General features: G+C 40.4%; 1 protein-coding gene across 1 annotated transcript in view; it reads right to left on the bottom strand.

The window, feature by feature from the left end:
- The window catches only part of Dnah14 (dynein axonemal heavy chain 14), a 257,032-nt gene that overhangs the window by 203,269 nt on the left and 34,427 nt on the right, over nucleotides 1–19,336 (bottom strand). Inside the window, exons 11-17 of the mRNA XM_041635247.1 lie at nucleotides 9,738–9,855; nucleotides 9,147–9,426; nucleotides 8,564–8,609; nucleotides 8,379–8,476; nucleotides 5,761–5,927; nucleotides 4,674–5,018; nucleotides 574–915 (exon numbers count right to left, since the gene is read on the bottom strand). Of these exons, the coding sequence (XP_041491181.1) occupies nucleotides 574–915; nucleotides 4,674–5,018; nucleotides 5,761–5,927; nucleotides 8,379–8,476; nucleotides 8,564–8,609; nucleotides 9,147–9,426; nucleotides 9,738–9,855 (1,396 nt within the window). The remainder of the gene's footprint in view (nucleotides 1–573; nucleotides 916–4,673; nucleotides 5,019–5,760; nucleotides 5,928–8,378; nucleotides 8,477–8,563; nucleotides 8,610–9,146; nucleotides 9,427–9,737; nucleotides 9,856–19,336) is intronic.

Below are 19,336 nucleotides of genomic sequence, written 5' to 3'. Positions count from 1 at the left end.
TCCTGGAAATCACATTCGTTCATAGATCAAGAAAAGGCTAGATTCCTGGTAGAGGTTATCAAAAAAGAGATTTGTGATATCATGTCCCATTCAACTTCACAATCCATCAGATTTCTACTTGTGAATACCAGGGTGTGTTAGCGGCTTTCTGCTGCTGTGATTAAACACTGTGACCAGGGCAGCTTAGGGAAGAGTTCTGGCTAAAGCTCCATTGCAGCAGGGAGCAATGCGGGCAAGCATCAGGCATGGTGGCCAGAGCAGAGAGCTGAGAGCTCACCCCCTCGAGCTCGAGCAGGAGGCCAAGAAGGCAAGCTGGAAGTACATCATGATTTCACTCTGAAGGTCCACCCCCCGTAACGTATTTCTTCTGACCATGCCACACCTTCTTAATCTCCCCAATCAGTACCTGCCACCTCGGGACCAAGTGTTCAAAAGGGGGACATTTCTCATTCAATACCACACTGGGCAAATATATCTGGATTAAGTTATTGAGCAATGATTCCTTAGAGAGCAAAAATCTAAATGCAGAGTGTTACTAAGATAAGAATTTTAATGATAACAAAAAGCACTTACTTTATCCTTTAGGTTTCTGACATCTACTCGTAGGCCAATAATATGTGTTTCCAAACTGTTCCTGAATTTATTTAGGGTGGCCTCTTTATTTGTGGCAATTAACTTCATAGCTGTTTTTAGATGATTAAACTTCATGAAAAGGATACTGTAGATGGCCTTCTGCTCTTCAGAAATATCGATCTGGTAATGCCTCACAACAGAATACAGCTGAGAAATTGTGGAAATGTCTCTTTCTAATTCAGAAACACTCGAAGTGATTTCTTCCAAAAAATTAAAATGGTCCACAAATTCCTCTACTTGTGCAGGCTCACAAGCCAGCTGGCGCAGTGATGAATCTAAGGTCTGAAATTATTAACACCCCAATGGTAAGAATGTAATAAATTCACTATTTTAGAAAATTTTGGCTTTATCTTGGAATTCTGACTTCTATAGATGTAATTTCAGAAACCAATCACATACAAACTGCACATAATTCTAAGTGTTTGCTAAATGCTAGAACACTGACACAGTCAAATCTTTCTACAATTAGCAGAAAGTGCTTGAATATATTTCACAGGCAAAATAAATAAGACACGAGAAAGATTCTATGGACAACTTTAAGTAAGTGTGATGCAGATGTCAAGAGCGAGGCTGGACTGTGAGTAGAACACAGCCATTTTGACCATGCACAGTCCAGATTCCCCAGGCTATGGTCCCATTGTATTGAGAGACTGTGTTTGTATATTAGATGTTGTTTTCTCTACTCGTCAGACAAGGAACTGCACCTCAAATTAGTCTAAGATCAGATACTTGGTAAAGTTACAGAATTATGAGTCAACCCGCAACAGAGAAGCTTCTTCTCCCAATAGACAGCAATTGGCACAGAGACCAGCAGCCGGTCAAGGTGCAGAGAATAAGAAACCGTGCAATGCCCAGTCCTAACGGGGACATCTGTGCACAATCTTCCCCCTCCCAAGGTCAGGGATTTTCAGAGAAGAGGGGACAGAGTTGGCGGATGACCTTTCGGAAATAGTGTTTTCTGGACACAGCAGGGAAGCTGCACCTGTGCACAATGATTGCAGCATGCACAGACCCTCAAGGCTCAAGCTAGACACAACTCCAGACTGGAGAGGGGAGATGGACATGAAGTCCCAACCCCAGCCAGGAAGCTATTAGCATTTGATAGCTTCCGGGAGAGAGAGAGATGTGGTTTTCTTCAATGGTATTGTTGGACCCTGAAGTCCAATCACCGAGGAGGAGTCACCCCAAGAAAACACTCTCACACTGCAGTTGATGTAAAAGCATGAGAATTTTAATTCTGTCATGACAGGGCCTTTCAGCATTCGAGAAGCCAAAAGACCCCAAATAGCTGGTACAAGCTACTTTTAAAGTAAAAAGCCACAGAAACAAGCGGGGAGTCTGGGGTTGTTTTTCCAATTATTGGCTGATTCAAAGGGCTACTAGCAATGATTGGTCTCAGCCACAGCTAGAGAGTGGTTGCTAGATCAGGTGGGGTAAGGGAGAAACACCTGTGAGTTATCCTAACCATATCCGAGGAACTGAGTCGATATCCCCTGACCAAGACCGAGGAATGGAGTCAACCTCTAAGGGTTATCTTTCCCCAATTCCAATAACTGAGTTCTATCTGGAGAACATCCACAAGGCCACAGTGAGACGGAAAATTTCCAACATTCCAGTACGTGCTTGGGAAGTTGTTAAGTTTCCAGGGAAGGGGGAAGCACTAAGGCTGAGAGGCCTCAGGAATGGCCTCAGAGTTGTTCTAGAGTTTTTCAATTTGACCCCTGGTAACTCAACTACACTGTAGAGCAGGCGCTGGACCCAGGAGTAGTTGGCTGGCACAGACTGGATTTGATGGGTTTCAGAAAGAGAGAGAAAGAGAGCACACATTTGGGCGGGAAGGATGTGGGGGTGGCTCTGGGAGGAATCGGGGAAGGAAGTGAATATGGTCAAAATACATTGCCAGAAATTCTTGAAGAATTTAATAAAATATTCTTTTTAAGTAATGAAAAATTATGTTAAAATAGAAGATGGTATGGGGGAGCTCTTAGGAAGGAACTCTCTATGAAGACATTTTACTACCCAACTTCTAGACCCATAACAGGCATGTTGCCTTCTTCTGCCCTGCTGCTGAGAAAAGGCATGTGATGTAATATGAGGAGGGCTTGGGGGAGACACAGTGAGCCCAAAGCAGCCAGAATTCTCAATGACTATGTGGACTCTAATAGTAGCCCTAGGTTGTCTCTCTGTGAACTACTATCTGACAGAGAAATTAGTTCTAACTTGTATAAGCCACAGGTTCATTTCTTTTGGTGGTGGGGGTAGGGGGTCATGTGTAACTGAATCCAGTTAAATTAACATTTGCCCACACTATCCTGCCTGTCAACACAATGCTTTCATACCTCTGCTACTTCTCCCTTAGTAATTAGCATTCTTTTTGAAAATTATTCCTTGTCTACCCAGGCTCTGTTAGATGGTTCTGATGAGATTTTTTGCTACATTAGACTCCGTATGTGCAAGAATGGTGCTGTATTTTCACTGTTATATTGCAGAGGCATAGTCAAAGGTTAGCATTAACTTTAGGTTTAAGAAGTATTGGTGGTAGGCATCCTCCTGAATATTAACCTTCATCAGGCGATGAAAGGAGACAGAGGCAGAGTCCCACATTGGAGCACTGGACTGAAATCTCAAGGTCCAAATCAGGAGCAGAAGGAGAGAGAGCACGAGCAAGGAACTCAAGACCGCAAGGGGTGCACCCACACACTGAGACAATGGGGATGTTCTACTGGGAACTCACCAAGGCCAGCTGGCCTGGGTCTGAAAAGCATGGGATAAAACCGGACTAGCTGAACATAGCGGACAATGAGGACTACTGAGAAGTCAAGAACATTGGCAGTGGGTTTTTGATCCTACTGCACGTACTGGCTTTGTGGGAGCCTAGGCAGTTTGGATGCTCACCTTACTAGACCTGGATGGAGGTGGGTGGTCCTTGGACTTCCCACAGGGCAGGGAACCCTGATTGCTCTTCAGGCTGACGAGGGAGGGGAACTTGATTGGGGGAGGGGGAGGGAAATGGGAGGTGGGGAGGAGGCAGAAATCTTTAATAAATAAATAAATAAATAATAAAAAAAGAAATACTTTAAAAGGTGAAAAAAAAGTATTGGTGGTCTGTCTGGCTAACTAAAGGAAAAATGAAGTTGCTATATAACTTCTAGTCTTTAAGCAGGTCTAGGATATTACTGAGAATGTTGGTACAGACAATGGTTAGTATACTAGGATCCATATTTGTCCTAGAAACTTAAATTTAGGGTGCTCCCAGATGTTTACATACTCATAGTTTTTTTTAATAGAAGCTTCAAATGACAGTGGTCTTAGAAAATTTGTCCCATAAGAGAACTGCCCCCAAAGATAGCCCTAATACACACTGAAATTGCATTAGTGTTCCAAGATTTACTGCAGATACTCCATAGAATGGTGGATCTTATGTTCTGAGAGGAGGATGAACAAGCAAACATCTAACATAATGCCAGATAGTGATGCATGTTAAAAAGATCAAAGTGGAGATGAAGAGTGACATGGGATATACTTTCAATGTCACAGAAAGTTCTCAAGGAAATACGTTTTCAAGAAAGTTCTCAAGGAAGTACCGGGTAAGCACTTGCTATGCGGTGGGAAGACTCAAGTTTGGCTCTCTATAAACTATGTAAAACCAGACACAGTAGCATGTGTGTCTCTAATCCCAGGGTTCCTAGGGCCAGATCAACTGGAGACAGGAGAATTCCCAGAAGCCCAAGAGCCTGGTTTATGCCATACAAACAAGAGACACAATCTCAAACAATGAGGAAGAGAAGCTAGCACCCAAAGTTGTCCTCTGCCCTCCACACACATACCACAGCACACATGCAAGTCACATTCACACACATGAATGCACATACACAAAGACAAAGATTAAAACAAAAGCAGATGTAGTCACACTACTTTCAGACTTTCCAAGGATAATACTTCTGTGTATTTTTTGAGTGTGCGTTTTACAGTTATGATATAATCCAAAATCTTTGATCTAATCCAAAATCTTATGAAAAAGGAAAGGTTTAAAGACTTACTTCCAATAGATTCGTGTTTTTTTGCTCAATTGCATAACGTAACAGGTTGTAGCTCATTTCTATGATGTTATCAACATATGGTAAGCATGCTAATTGATAATCCAAACTTTTCACGCAAAAAATTCCAAGGCGCATCTCAATATCCATAGTCACAATCTGTTTTAGGTAGTTTCTGAACTTATGTATTATACTTTTAAACTCTGTTGATGTCAAGATCCCCATAAATGGCAGTTTCATACTCATGACTTTGGCCTTTTCTACCATGTAACAATACTTTAGAAAACTGCAGCTGTAATTGGTAACCAGGCCCATTGAATTACCAATAATGGTCAGCAGACTCACAATCTGTGAATGAAAACGATACAATAGTCAGCACTCACAGTCTGGGAATGAAAAGGTTACTCAAACTTTTAACATAGGAGTGTAAATGTACAGTTTGGCAAGCTGGTTGTTTCTGTTAGGTAATGGTCTTTGTAAAACTCATTCTGTTTAGAGCTGGGAGTAAATATTGAAATATGTTGGAAACAAGACCAAGCAATGTAGATAATTAACACTTGACTTTTATGCAAAGCTACTCAGATATTTAACTTTGTAATCAAGGAGTGAACTGAACTATATATTACAGAGACAAGACATCTATTTCATTACGTGTCACCTGAGCTTTAAGGGTCTGTTCTTAACATAGTCACAGACAAAGCCAATCCTATGTATTTATGACTTCATCTAGTTCTTAAGACAGTTGTTTTTGACAGGACAGAATCCATACACAAGCTGAGATAGTTATATTCTACTGTCAGTTTGGACAAAAATATATAGTTATGTGGTAAGGGAAGGGCTGGGGAATAGCAAGCCAACATACTGGCAAGCCAATGTTATAAAAGAACCGTAGGGAAGAAAACTCATTTCCACAGTGGAGGTTTGGAAACCTGTGGTAAGTAGAGATCAGAGGCCATGGGAAGTCAAGTGTAGAGTCACTGGGATGAGTCTCCCATTGCCATGAATTAGCATGCTCTGATGTTTTCCATACATCATGTTCATATAGTAATTTCAGTGGGGTACTGCCAAGACATACAATCTCAAAACTTACTTTGTTTTGATAGTCAGCATCAGTTTCAAAAAGGATATAGTAATCTGGCCATCGAATGTGCTTCTTATATTTGACTATACTTTCTGACTCATTAGATAAATCTGGAACGGAAACCAATTCAATAATGGTAGATAGGCGAGGGTCTTGGTGAAGAGGAACGATTGTGGCTGGAACAAAGCATTGAAAAGTTAGCATTTCCACCATCACACCATCTTACAAATCTTACAGCTGCTAATAGATTTGACCTAGCACACTTAAGAGACCCCTCTCACACAGCAGCGAGTAAACATTTGACGAAACATAGAGATGGATTACTGGGGTAAGGAAATATGAGCCATCCACCAAGTCCTAGTGAAACAGAAATCACCAAAATGTGGTTGGTGTTACTACCTCTCTCTTGAAGATAAAGGAACTTCTTAAAGGCTGACAATGCAACATTGGCAAAGGTTAGGAAAAACAAGAAAGCGTCATACACCACATAAATAAATGTAAATAAGAATAAATATCCATATATATAAATATAAAGTAATCTTTCTATACTGAAAATACAATAATCTAAGAGTTCAAATACAACTAAACATATACCACAGATACGTAAACAGAGGAGGAGCAACTGTTCCTTATATAAGCATCCTGAGTGATAAAAGTGTGAAGAATTAGAGGAAGAGAAACTCCTTTTATGGAGAACTGGTTGACAGGTGCAGGATTTTCCACCGATGAATGCTACAATCAACGGGTACATTTATCAGCAGAAACATATTTGTATTATCTTCTGACTTTCCCAAGGATCACCTTAGACAAGTACTTGTGTTAGCATTACTAGTAACACAATGTGCAACTGCATGTTGGACATGTCTAACAACCTGAGACAATAAAAGGATAGCAAACTATCACAACATCCCTGCCTCAAATGCAACACCTCAAAACTTATCATGCGACAGTAGTAGACAAACCAAACTAATGTATACTTATGGGAAAACTAACTAGTACATTAAAAAAATTCCTTAAGATCACAAAAGACAAGAAAGGGAGCTATCACAGACTGGAAGACTCAAGAGACACAAATGCGAAGCACAGCTGTGGACTCCAGATCCTGGACCAGAAAGCTGACATCAGCAAAGCAGCTGACCTCTGTCATTTCATTAGTGCTGCTGTACAGTTGCTTGTGCAGTTTTGATGGTCACAGCATGGGTAGAGCATGCAGGAATGCTCTACTCTGCTCATGATTTTCATAGAAGCCTCAAGTTATTTTATAATGAAAATTTTAAAAAAATCAAATGGCAAAAACATTTTATATTGAGGGAAAACATGGAAGTGGTCAGATGTTTTAACTCAAGAAACAGAGACCAAAAATTAAAGAAAGAAGGGAAGAAATAAATAAATAAAGAATATCTAAGTGGCAAAAGGAATCTATCTACAGAAAGACTGACAGAGGACCTACTTCTTCATAATTAATCTCCCTCCCTTAAATTTAAGAATCATTAATACATGCCTCTAATTTCCATAGAGAAGTAGTTAATTTCCTGGGCAGAAACGAGTGTGCAGTGCTAAAAACTAGAAGGCAGTGGGGCAGCTCTATAGCACATGAACTTAGCAAACTACAGCAAATGACAGAAGAGTTGCCAAGGCTCCTAATAGTCCAATTTGTTCCTAAAACTTACTGTGAGAAATGAAGAAACTCTTTGACCAATGAAGTCACTGCCATGTAATCTCAGATTACATACATACAGCTGAAAATAACCATTTAAAATTTATTCAAGGTAGAAACAAGATCTTTGCAATGCTATGAAATAAAATTCAAATAACTCGAGCCTTAGGTTGCTTGCCCAACATACTTTCTCTTTACAGGCATGCAGGCTAATCTTGATGGTCAGTTTGACTACATCTATAGTCTGTAATCTACTACAAGCCAAGTAGCTAGACACACCTGTGAGACATTTGTTTGAATGGATTATTTGAGATGGGAAGACCCACCCTAAATCTAGGCCAAACCTCCTAGTGGCAGCCCACATAAAAGGACATGAAAAAAAGAAGCTTTTGCTTTATGCCTGCTTGCCCCCACTCTCGTGTCAGATTCATCTAGCCTGTTCCCAAGGCATTTCTTCACTGGTATTAGAACGCCTTCTATGGGATCCCAGCATAGACTGAAGACTAGCAGCTCTCTAGGATTTCCCTGGGACTCCACCAACCAACTAGGCCGACTGTGACATCCAGTCTCATGAACTGAACAACTACCACTGGGAGCCAGCCACTGTTAGATTACCCAGACTAAAGCCTGTAAGCCAGTCTAACAAATCCATACACACACGTGTGTGTATATATATGCACAGATATGTATATGTACATACATGTATATATAAATATATATGTATGTATATACATACAAACTCATTCTATCAGTTGTTCCTTTAAAGAATTCTGACCAATACTGTGATATGCACATGCACACACACACACACATACACCTTCAAATAATTCTAAATTAACATTGCTTGATCCTAAACACTGGAATACATGGTCTCTTATTTATATCTGCCTTATATATCACTGACTAAGAATATTGGATAATAATTTAAAAAGCATTGCCAAAGACGGCACTAAGGCTTTCAAATACTTACTTATATATTTTTCAATAGTTGCTATCACATTTTGGAATTGTGTTGAAAAGTCCAGTCTGCTGGGATGTATAAAGAGGTTTGTTGGAAATTCAGAAAATCTGAGAGAAAACAATAAATAAACGTATATTCAATTGAATACAGTACCCAACAAAATACAGCTACTTATAAAAATGTCTCATGCTTACTTATTATAGAAGTGCCCTCGCTCAGACTCAGTCTGGAGTCCTGTGTCTATCAGAGAAAGAGAAAGTAAAAACTTCTTAATATTTTAAAATGCTAGACAACAACTTAACATACATTAGTATTTTCTAAATATCCTGAGAGTCAATTCTAGAGACCGGCTGAAAGTGGTATTTCATCAGCGGCCCCTAGACTCTGATACCAAGAAAGGAGCTCTCATACAGAGCCCCAGAGTGTGTTCTTTTCCTTTTCTGTGGATTTGGGAGATAAATCAGGGCCTCACTTGTGCTAGGTAAACACTCTACCACTGAGTGGCACTGCTGCTCAGGAGTCTGCATGCTTGGATGCCATTCCAGGTGAGCTCATCCTGATAAGGAGGGCCCAGAAGCCCCTGGCTGAGAAATCCTACATGTTTCAAGGTGAAAAGGATATTCTCACTCACATGTGCCACAGGCTGAGATTCATGTTCTATCATTGTTCACCTTAGCATGTGTGAACATCACACTATACAAACTAGCAAGGTGCAAACTTATTTTTTTTTCTTTCAGTTATTATTTCCAGCTGCCAGTGTGCTTCTTTCGGTCTTACCGGAAAGGATCCGTTGGAGGAGGGAACCAAACTTGCTTGGCTGATTGTACTTCAAGAGCAGGTCTTCACTTGACGTTCTCACATAACTTCGTCTGTTTTCCAAGAGTTCGTCGTCATCACAGGTCAGAGACTCGTCAAGGGTCTGGTCAGACTTCTGAGCCTTCTCTTCAGAGTCCTCTGGAGACTCATCCGAAGAGAGAATTCTCAAATATAGGTTTACTTCAAATATTGGTGCATATGTTCTTTTCAAGTCCATCTCCACTTTCCCTCTGTTTAAAATCTAATTTAGCAAATATGCCCACAAGACAAGAACAAAATATAGTAGGGCATTTACATTGTGATAATAGAGTTTACGTAGTACTATAAATTATAACTATATTTACATGTCAAATAGCAAATAAGTAAAATATGAATTAACAACAGTGGAAAATTTGGGATAAGCATTATTCCAGCTTTTTACAATGATAGAAGAATGCACATGTGTGTGCATGTGTGCGTGTGTGTAACAAACAATTATTGAGTTTTTAATTCAGAAACTTGCTATCCATCTTATATCAAAATTTATGTTAATGTCTCTAAGGTGCATCTTACCACATTAACATCAGTGTCTGGTTTGGGTTCTGAGTTTTGAACAGAAGGAGGAGGTAAGCTTGGATTAATAAATTCTCCATCATCATTCGATATCTTTCTAGAAAAGATCTTCCTTTCTCTAGATTAAGAAATTGGAGGACATTTTATTTTTGAAATCACATATTTTAATGTTTAATATATGAGAATATGTAAAGAATTCCTGTAACTTAGCAAGCAAGAGAGGAAGAAAGAAAAGAAAGAAAGAGGGAGGGAGGGCGGAAGGAAGGAGAAAAGGAAAAACAAGTGAGACAATTGTCAGTGTGGGAAAGGCTGGGATGGTGACTCAGTCGGTAAAGTGTTTGCCTCGCAATTATAAGGACCTGAGTTTGAGTTGCCAGAACCCACATAAGAAGCCAGGCACGGCTATAACACATCTATATGCTCAGTGGTGTCAAGACAGGAGGCAAGAGCCCCCTGGACACTTGCAGGCTAACTAGCCAGGCCAATGTGTTAAGATTCCAGGTCAGTAAAAGATCCTGTCTCACACAAAAAGGTGGAAGGCACCTCGGGAAAAACATCCAAGGTTGTTCTCTGATCTCCAAATGTAGGTGCCATACACTGTAAAGATGTTCCCCAAATATTAACTATGGAATTATATGACCCAGAAATTCTAAGTATACATGTCAAAGAACTGAAATGAGGAGCTCAAGCAGATGTTCCAAACCAGTGTGCACAGCTGCATTCTGGCCATAGTCCACAGGGAAGAGAGCCACAGGTGAGTGGGGGAGCAGTGTCCGGCAACAGACATCAGAGCACCATTTAGCCTCGAAAGGGAGTGAAATTCTCATACACACTTCAACATGGACGAGCCTTAAAGATATTACTATAAGTGGAATATGCAAGATAAAAACAGCAATATTTATGATTCCAGATATCCAAGGTACTTAGAATGAGCAGATTCTTAGAAGAGGTTGCCATGGCTAGAAAGGGGCGGGTAATGTGGAATTTTGTAAGAGATGCTGGAAGCGGACGGTGATGACCATACAACACTCTACAGTATGTGACGACACTGAGCGGCACACTTATAATGACATCCGTCATGCTATACAGATATCAGCCTCGTGAAAATGATGTCTCACTTTAGCAGGAAGAGGAGCAGAATGGAAAACATCACGGTATTAAGTCTGAAATAGGGAGGATAGAAAAACAGAGTATACTTTAGGAGATGTCCATCAGCAAGGAGCTGTGGGCTGAACCCAGAGCCTCACTCATCCTCACACGTACTCTGTGATGTCTCTAGAGAAAATGACTTGAACCACTGTATTCAGAAAGATGGAGAACTCATAGACAAACAGGAAAAGGCAATTCCAATACATGGAAGTTGATGGCATCGGATGGGAATAAGAGATGAGTACACCTAGAACTATCTGGTCCTGCCTAAAGAGACAAATTTGAAAAACAGGAATCTGGACAAAGGGGAAATATCAAAACTATTGACAAAAGGAACAGTGACTATAAATATAACTTAAGGTATGATATCAAGGACACAAACCATCTTGATTTCCTTCTCAAGAGACAGAAACTCCCTGACTGGTTTAAAAGTCAAAATCGGGCGGTGGTGGCGCACGCCTTTAATCCCAGCACTCGGGAGGCAGAGGTAGGCGGATCTCTGTGAGTTCGAGGCCAGCCTGGTCTACAAGAGCTAGTTCCAGGACAGGAACCAAAAGCTACGGAGAAACCCTGTCTCGAAAAAATCAAAAAAAAAAAGTCAAAATCAAATTATGTTTCTAAAATCCCCCATAAAAAACTAACAGAGGAGCCACTTCCAAAACAGATGCAAGATCCAAATGGTCCAACAGCTGCAGGACCTGCAGGAGATCAGAAGTTGCCCACACTGTGTTTGTGAGTATGAATGGAGGCCAAGAGGAATCATGATCTCCTGGAGACTGGCACAGGCCCTCACACTCACAGTTCCTGCTATACAGATAAAACAAGGAAGTAAGAGATGGGGGAATCCAGGATGTGGGAAAAGATCTCAAATAGCTGCAGCTAATTCTTTCACTGGAGAATAACCTCAACCCAGAGAAACATCACAGGGGACAGATCTGTGTTGTGTAGGCCAGAAATCAATAGGAGGGCACATGCACGCGCAGACATACACACACACACACACACACACACACACACACACACACACACACAAGCAAAACCCGAGATATTGCTACCGTGAGGGCCAGCCTTCAGTAGTTTGGAGTTTGGGGGGAATGCAGTTTGGAGATTCGGGGGGAATGTACAGTCGGTGAACTAATAACTCAATTTGACTGTTCTACCTGAGGGAGTAAAACTTAACTCTCTTGGGCCAGTGAAAAAGGGAAAACACACACAGCTTTAGGGTTTCTTTATCATCTCCTTTCTTCTTTATTTCTTTTCTTTTTTTTTTAATTTTATGTGCATTGGTGAGAAGAGTCAGATCCCCTGGAACTGGATCTTCAGACAGTTGTGAGCTGCCATGTGGGTGCTGGGAATTGAACCCGGATCCTCTGGAAGAGCAGTCAGTGCTCTTAACCACTGAGCCATCTCTCCAGCCCCTTTATTTCTTTTCTTACCTCTATTCAGATGTATCCTTTCTGTCTCTCTAGGTGCCTTCCTTCTAACTTTATTTTTTCCTCATAACTATTATACCCCAGCAATATCTTTCAAACAGGATAAAAAGTACAGTGTGGTTACAGTCTATTTTTAAGTTAATGATTGCAATGAATACAAGGAAAAAGCAACACGCTTTTCATATCCTTTACATGATTAAACATTTTACATAATATAGGTGAAAAACAAATTATCTCCAAGAACCCACATAGATTCATGTTCAAGCAACTTGTTATGGATTAGAAGAGTGTTGTATAAGTAAGATGTTTTTCTCAGCCAGTTCTTTTACTAGCAGGCTGCATTTTGTAGTTCAAAGAAAGGAGCAATCACTTTATTATTTATCTTAAAAAGTAATCTTATAAAAATCTTGAGAATCTCAAATTTAAACTTTTATATATGAAAATCGGTCATCTCTACTTTAAATCCTCAGGTGCATTCCTTGAGGCTTATCAGTAGTTTTATGTGAGGAAGCTGAGGGCAGAAATGGGTACAAGGAATTAATCATCACCTTTGATTATCAATCCATCCTAGCAAGAAAGGCATGTCAGCTGATAATAACCAGGCTGTCTTTGTTCTTGTTTCTTTTTTTATTATTTATTTATTTATTTATTTATTTAAGATTTTTGTCTCTTCCCCACCACCGCCTCCCATATCCCTCCCCCTTCCCCAATTAACTCCCCCTCTCTCATGAGCCCAAAGAGCAGACCAGGTTCCCTGCCCTGTGGGGAGTCCAAGGACCTCCCGCCTCCTTCCAGGTCTAGTAAGGTAAACATCCAAACAGCCTAGGCTCCCACAAAGCCAGTATGTGCAGTAGGATCAAAAACCCATTGCCATTGTTCTTGACTTCTCAGTAGTCCTCATTGTCAGCTATGTTCAGCGAGTCCGGATTTATCCCATGCTTTTGAGACCCAGGCCAGCTGGCCTTGGTGAGTTCCCAGTAGAACATCCCCATTGTCTCAGTGTGTGGGTGCACCCCTCCCGGTCCTGAGTTCCTTGCTCGTGCTCTCTCTCCTTCTGCTCCTGATTTGGACCTTGAGATGTCAGTCTGGTGCTCCAATGTGGGACTCAGTCTCTGTCTCCTTTCATTGCCTGATGAAGGTTAATATCCAGGAGGATGACTATATGTTTTTCTTTGGGTTTACCTTCTTATGTAGCTTCTCTAGGATCACTAATTATAGGCTCAATGTCCTTTATTTATGGCTAGAAACCAAATATGAGTGAGTACATCCCATGTTCCTCTTTTTGGGTCTGGCTTACCTCACTCAGGATAGTGTTTTCTATTTCCGTCCATTTGCATGCAAAATTCAAGAAGTCCTTGTTTTTTACTGCTGAGTAGTACTCTAATATGTATATATTCCATACTTTCTTTATCCATTCTTCCATTGAAGGGCATCTAGGTTGTTTCCAGGATCTGGCTATTACAAACAATGCTGCTATGAACATAGTTGAGCATATACTTTTGTTGTATGATAGGGCATCTCTTGGGTATATTCCCAAGAGTGGTATTGCTGGGTCCAGGGGTAGGTTGATCCCGAATTTCCTGAGAAACCGCCACACTGCTTTCCAAAGTGGTTGCACAAGTTTGATTTCCCACCAGCAATGGATGAGTGTACCCCTTTCTACACAACCTCTCCAGCAAAGGTGTTTTTGATTTTCGCCATTCTGACAGGTGTAAGATGGTATCTTAAAGTTGTCTTGATTTGCATTTCCCTGATGGCTAAGGAAGTTGAGCATGACCTTAAATGTCCTTTGGCCATTTGAACTTCTTCTTTTGAGAATTCTCTGTTTAGCTCAGTGCCCCATTTTATAATTGGGTTGATTAGCCTTTTACAGTCTAGTTTCTTGAGTTCTTTATATATTTTGGAGATCAGATCTTTGTCAGTTGCGGGGTTGGTAAAGATCTTCTCCCAGTCAGTGGGTTGCCTTTTTGTCTCAGTGACAGTGTCCTTTGCTTTACAGAAGCTTCTCAGTCTCAGGAGGTCCCATTTATTCAATGATGCCCTTAATGTCTGTGCTGCTGGGGTTCTATATAGGAAGTGGTCTCCTGTGCCCATGTGTTGCAGAGTACTTCCCACTTTCTCTTCTATCAGGTTCAGTGTGTTCGGACTGATATTGAGGTCTTTAATCCATTTGGACTTGAGTTTTGTGCGTGGTGATAGATATGAATCTATTTTCATTCTTCTACAGATTGACATCCAGTTTTGCCAGCACAATTTGTTGAAGATGTTCTCTTTTTTCCAATGTATACTTTTAGCTCCTTTATAGAAAATCAGGTGTTCATAGGTTTGTGGGTTAAAGTCAGGGTCTTCTATTCAATTCCATTGGTCGACTTCTCTGTTTTTATGCAATACCAAGCTGTTTTCAACACTGTAGCTCTGTAATAGAGTTTGAAGTCAGGGATGGTAATACCTCCAGACGATCCTTTATTGTATAAGATTGTTTTGGCTATCCTGGGTTTTTTGTTTTTCCATATAGAGTTGATTATTGTCTTTTCAAGGTCTGTGAAGAATTTTGATGGGGATTGCATTGAATCTATAGATTGCTTTTGGTAGAATTGCCATTTTTACTATGTTGATCCTCCCAATCCAAGAGCAAGGGAGATCCTTCCATTTTCTGGTGTCCTCTTCAATTTCTTCCTTCAAAGACTTAAAGTTCTTGTCAAATAGATCTTTCACTTCCTTGGTCAGAGTTACCCCAAGATATTTTATGCTATTTGTGGCTATCGTGAAAGGTGATGCTTCTCTGATTTCCCTCTCTGCTTCCTTATCCTTAGTGTATAGGAAGGCAACTGATTTTTTGGAGTTGATCTTGTATCCTGCCACATTACTAAAGGTGTTTATCAGCTGTAGGAGTTCTTTGGTAGAGCTTTTGGGGTCGCTTATGTATACTATCATATCATTTGCAAATAACGAAAGTTTAACTTCTTCAGTTCCAATACGAATCCCCTTGATCCCCTTATGTTGTCTTATTGCTATTGCTAGAACTTCAAGCACTATATTGAAGAGGTATGGAGAGAGTGGACAGCCTTGTCGTGTTCCTGATTTTAGTGGGATGGCTTTGAGTTTTTCTCCATTTAATTTAATGTTGGCTGTTGGCTTGCTGTAATAGCTTTTATTATATTTAGGTATGATCCTTGTATCCCTAATCTCTCCAAGACCTTTATCATAAAGGGATGTTGAATTTTGTCGAATGCTTTTTCAGCATCTAATGAAATGATCATATGTTTTTTTTTTCTTTCAGTTGATTTATATGCTGGATTACATTGATAGATTTGCGTATGTTGAACCAGCCCTGCATCTCTGGGATGAAGCCTACTTGATCATAATGGATAATTTTTCTAATGTGTTCTTGGATTCGGTTTGCCAGTATTTTATTGAGAATTTTTGCGTCTATGTTCATGAGTGAGATTGGCCTGTAATTCTCTTTCTTGGTTGGGTCTTTGTGTGGTTTTGGTATCAGGGTGACTGTAGCTTCATAAAAGGAATTTGGCAATGACTCTTCTGTTTCTATATTGTGAAATACATTAAGGAGTATAGGTATTAGCTCTTCTTGGAAGTTCTGGTAGAATTCTGCATTGAAACCATCTGGTCCTGGGCTTTTTTTGGAAGGGAGGTTTTTAATAACAGCTTCTAATACTTCGCGACTAACAGGTCTATTTAGATTGTTCACCTGGTCTTGGTTTAACTTTTGTATATGTTACTTATCTAAAAAAATGTCCATTTCTTTTGCATTTTCCAGTTTTGTGGCATACAGGCTTTTGTAGTAAGATCTAATGACTCTCTGAATTTCCTCTGTGTCTGTGGTTATGTCCCCCTTTTCATTTCTGATCTTATTTATTTGCGTGTTCTCTCTCTGTCGTTTAATTAGTTTGAATAAGGGTTTGCCGATTTTGTTGATTTTCTCCAAGAACCAACTTTTTGCTTCATTGATTCTTTGGATTGTTTTCTGTTTTTCTATTTTGTTGATTTCAGCCCTCAGTTTGATTATTTCCAGTCTTCTACTCTTCCTGGGCGTGTCTGCTTCTTTTTTTCTAGAGCTTTCATGTGGGCTGTTAAGTCTCCAATGTTTGCTTTCTCCATTTTCTTTAAGTGGGCACTTAGTGCTATGAACTTTCCTCTTAGCACTGCTTTCATTATGTCCCATAGGTTTGAGTATGTTGTATCTTTATTTCCACTAATTTCAAGGAAGACTCTGATTTCTTTCTTAATTGCTTCCTTGACCCAGGTATGGTTGAGTATTTGACTGTTCAGTTTCCATGAGTTTGTCGGCTTTCTGGGGGTAGTGTTGTTGTTGCCTTCTAACTTTAATCCGTGGTGATCTGATTTTTTTTGTATCTGTGGAGGTTTCCTTTGTTACCGAGTATGTGGTCAATTTTCGAGAAGGTTCCATGAGCTGCAGAGGAAGGTATATTCTTTCCTATTTGGGTGGAGTGTTTTATAGATGTCTGTTAAGTCCATTTGCTTCATTACCTCCAATAATTCTCTTAGTTCTCTATTAGGTTTCTGTCTGATTGATCTGTCCATTGGTGAGAGAGGTGTGTTGAAGCCTCCTACTACTAGTGTGTGTGGTTTGATGTCTGCCTTGAGTTTTAGTAATATTTCTTTTACATAAGTGGGTGCTTTTATATTAGGGACATAGATATTCAGGATTGAGACTTCATCCTGATGAATTGTTCCTGTTATGAGTATAAAATGTCCATCTCGATTTCCTCTGATTGAATTTAGCTTGATGTCAATTTTGTTAGAAATTAGTATGGCCACGCCTGCTTTTTTCTTAGTACCATTTGCTTGAAAAACCTTTCCCCAACCTTTTACTCTGAGTAGATGCCTGTCTTTGTGTTGAGATGTGTTTCTTGTAAGCAGCAGAATGTTGGATCCTGTTTTCGTATCCAATCTCTTAGCCTGTGCCTTTTTATAGGTGAATTGAGTCCATTAATATTAGGTGATAATAATGACCAGTAGTTGTTTACTCCGGTTATTCTTATTGTTTTTGGTAGTAGAGTTTGTGTGTCTCCCTTCTTTGAGTTGTGCTGGTGAAGGACCGCTAGATGCCTGAGTTATTGTAGGCAGTGTTGGCAATGTTGGATTCCTTGGGTTGTGATTTTCCTTCTATTACTTTCTGTAAGGCTGGATTTGTGGCTACGTATTGTTTGAATTTATTCTTATCCTGGAATGTTTTGTTTTCTCCATTGATAATGAACGATAGCTTTGCTGGGTATAGTAACTTGGGCTTGCATCTATGGTCTCTTAGTTTCTGCAGTACTTCTATCCAGGACCTTCTGGCTTTCATGGTTTCCATAGAGAAGTCAGGTGTAAGTCTGAATGGCTTACCTTTATAATTTACTTGGCCTTTTTCTTTTGCAGCTCTTAATATTCTTTCTTTAATCTGTATGTTTTTTTTGATTATTATATGGCGAGGGGATGTTTTTTTTTTGATCCAGTCTATTTGGTGTTCTGTATGCTTCTTGAATATTCAAAGGAATATATTTCTTTATGTTGGTAAAGTTTTCTTTCATAATTTTGTTTAAAATATTTTCTGGGCCTTTGAGCTGTGACTCTTCTCCTTCTTCTATCCCTATTATTCTTAGGCTTGGTCTTTTTATTATGTCCCATATTTCCTGAATGTTTTGTGATGAGAATTTGTTGGCTTTGCTGTTTTTTTTTGATCAGTGCATTTATTTTCTCTATGGTGTCCTCAGAATCTGAGATTCTTTCTTCTGTCTCTTGTATTCTATTGATTATCCTTGTTTCTGTAGTCTCTGCTTATTGACCTAGATTTTCCATATCCAGCCGGTCCTCAGTTTGTGTTTTCTTCCTTGCTTCCATTTCAGTTTTCAATTCTTGAACTGTTTCTATTACCTGTTTGATCGTTCTTTTCTTGCCTTCCCAGGGTATCATTTACGCATTTACTTATTTTTTAACTTTTTGTTATACTTCTCATCCATTTCTATAAGGGCATTTTTTACATGTTGTTTTATTAGGGACTCTATTGCTTTCATAAAGTCTTTTTTTTCCATTTCTTCTTTGCTAGGGTGTTCAAGTCCTTCTGTTGTAAGTTCATTGGGTTCTGGTGTATTCATGTTGTTTTTCAGATTGTTGGGTGAATTCTTGCCTTGGCGCCTGCCCATCTCCTCCTACCGATGCTATCTAGTGGGTCTTCTAAAACAGGATCAGATTTCCCTGCTGGCCAGGGGCCCCGCTTACAAAATGCCCCCGCTCTGTTTCCTGGGTCCCGCCATGGGCCAAGATCCCTCACACCACTCAGGAGGGTCTACAGGAAGAGGAACAGGCTCCCTGTTCGCCAGGGACCTCGTCAACAAAAGGTCTGCCACTCTGTAGGCCAGCCACCAAAACAAAGACACTCCTGCTGTCCTCTGTCACGAGCACCCGACCCAGCACCCAAACAGGCTGAACTGGGTGATCCTGTGGTCCTGTGGAAGGGAGGGAGAAGGAAGGAATCCTCTGGGGGCAAGCTGGGATGGGGCAGGGAGAGAGAGGTCGCAGCAGAGAAGGAACAGCCCCAGAGAGGAGAACAGCCCCTGCAGGCTGACTGGGGAGTCAAGGGGGTCAGGGAATGCCCCAGCTCCATTTCCTGGGTCCCACAGCGGGTGAAGAACACTCTCACCACTTAGAAGGTCTTCAGGTACAGGTCCAGGCTCCCTGTTCGCCAGGGACCTCACCAACAAAGGACCTCCCACTCTTCAGGCCAGCCACCAAAACACCTACTTGAATTAGTTGTAGTGGGACGATCTACTCTCAGTGTGGGCTTCACTGTTTCAAGCTTGGATCATCAAAAAATATAAGTTCATGTCTGCCGCGCCGCCCTGTTCTTGTTTCTTGACCTCAACAAGTCCCTCACTCAACTATGTGTCTTTCTAAATTTTAAATTGTTCCCCAAGATTTTCTGCCTCAAAGCCATTGACAAAAACATCTTAACCTATCCGTAAGCAATTATTTAAAGGTTTGTTTCAGTTATGA

This window comes from Microtus oregoni, unplaced genomic scaffold (genome assembly GCF_018167655.1).
Source record: "Microtus oregoni isolate MIOR12 unplaced genomic scaffold, Mior012 000047F_ref0000412, whole genome shotgun sequence".
NCBI lineage: Eukaryota > Metazoa > Chordata > Mammalia > Rodentia > Cricetidae > Microtus > Microtus oregoni.
Note: the sequence above shows the minus strand (reverse complement) of the source record. Positions and strands in the feature narration are given on the sequence as shown.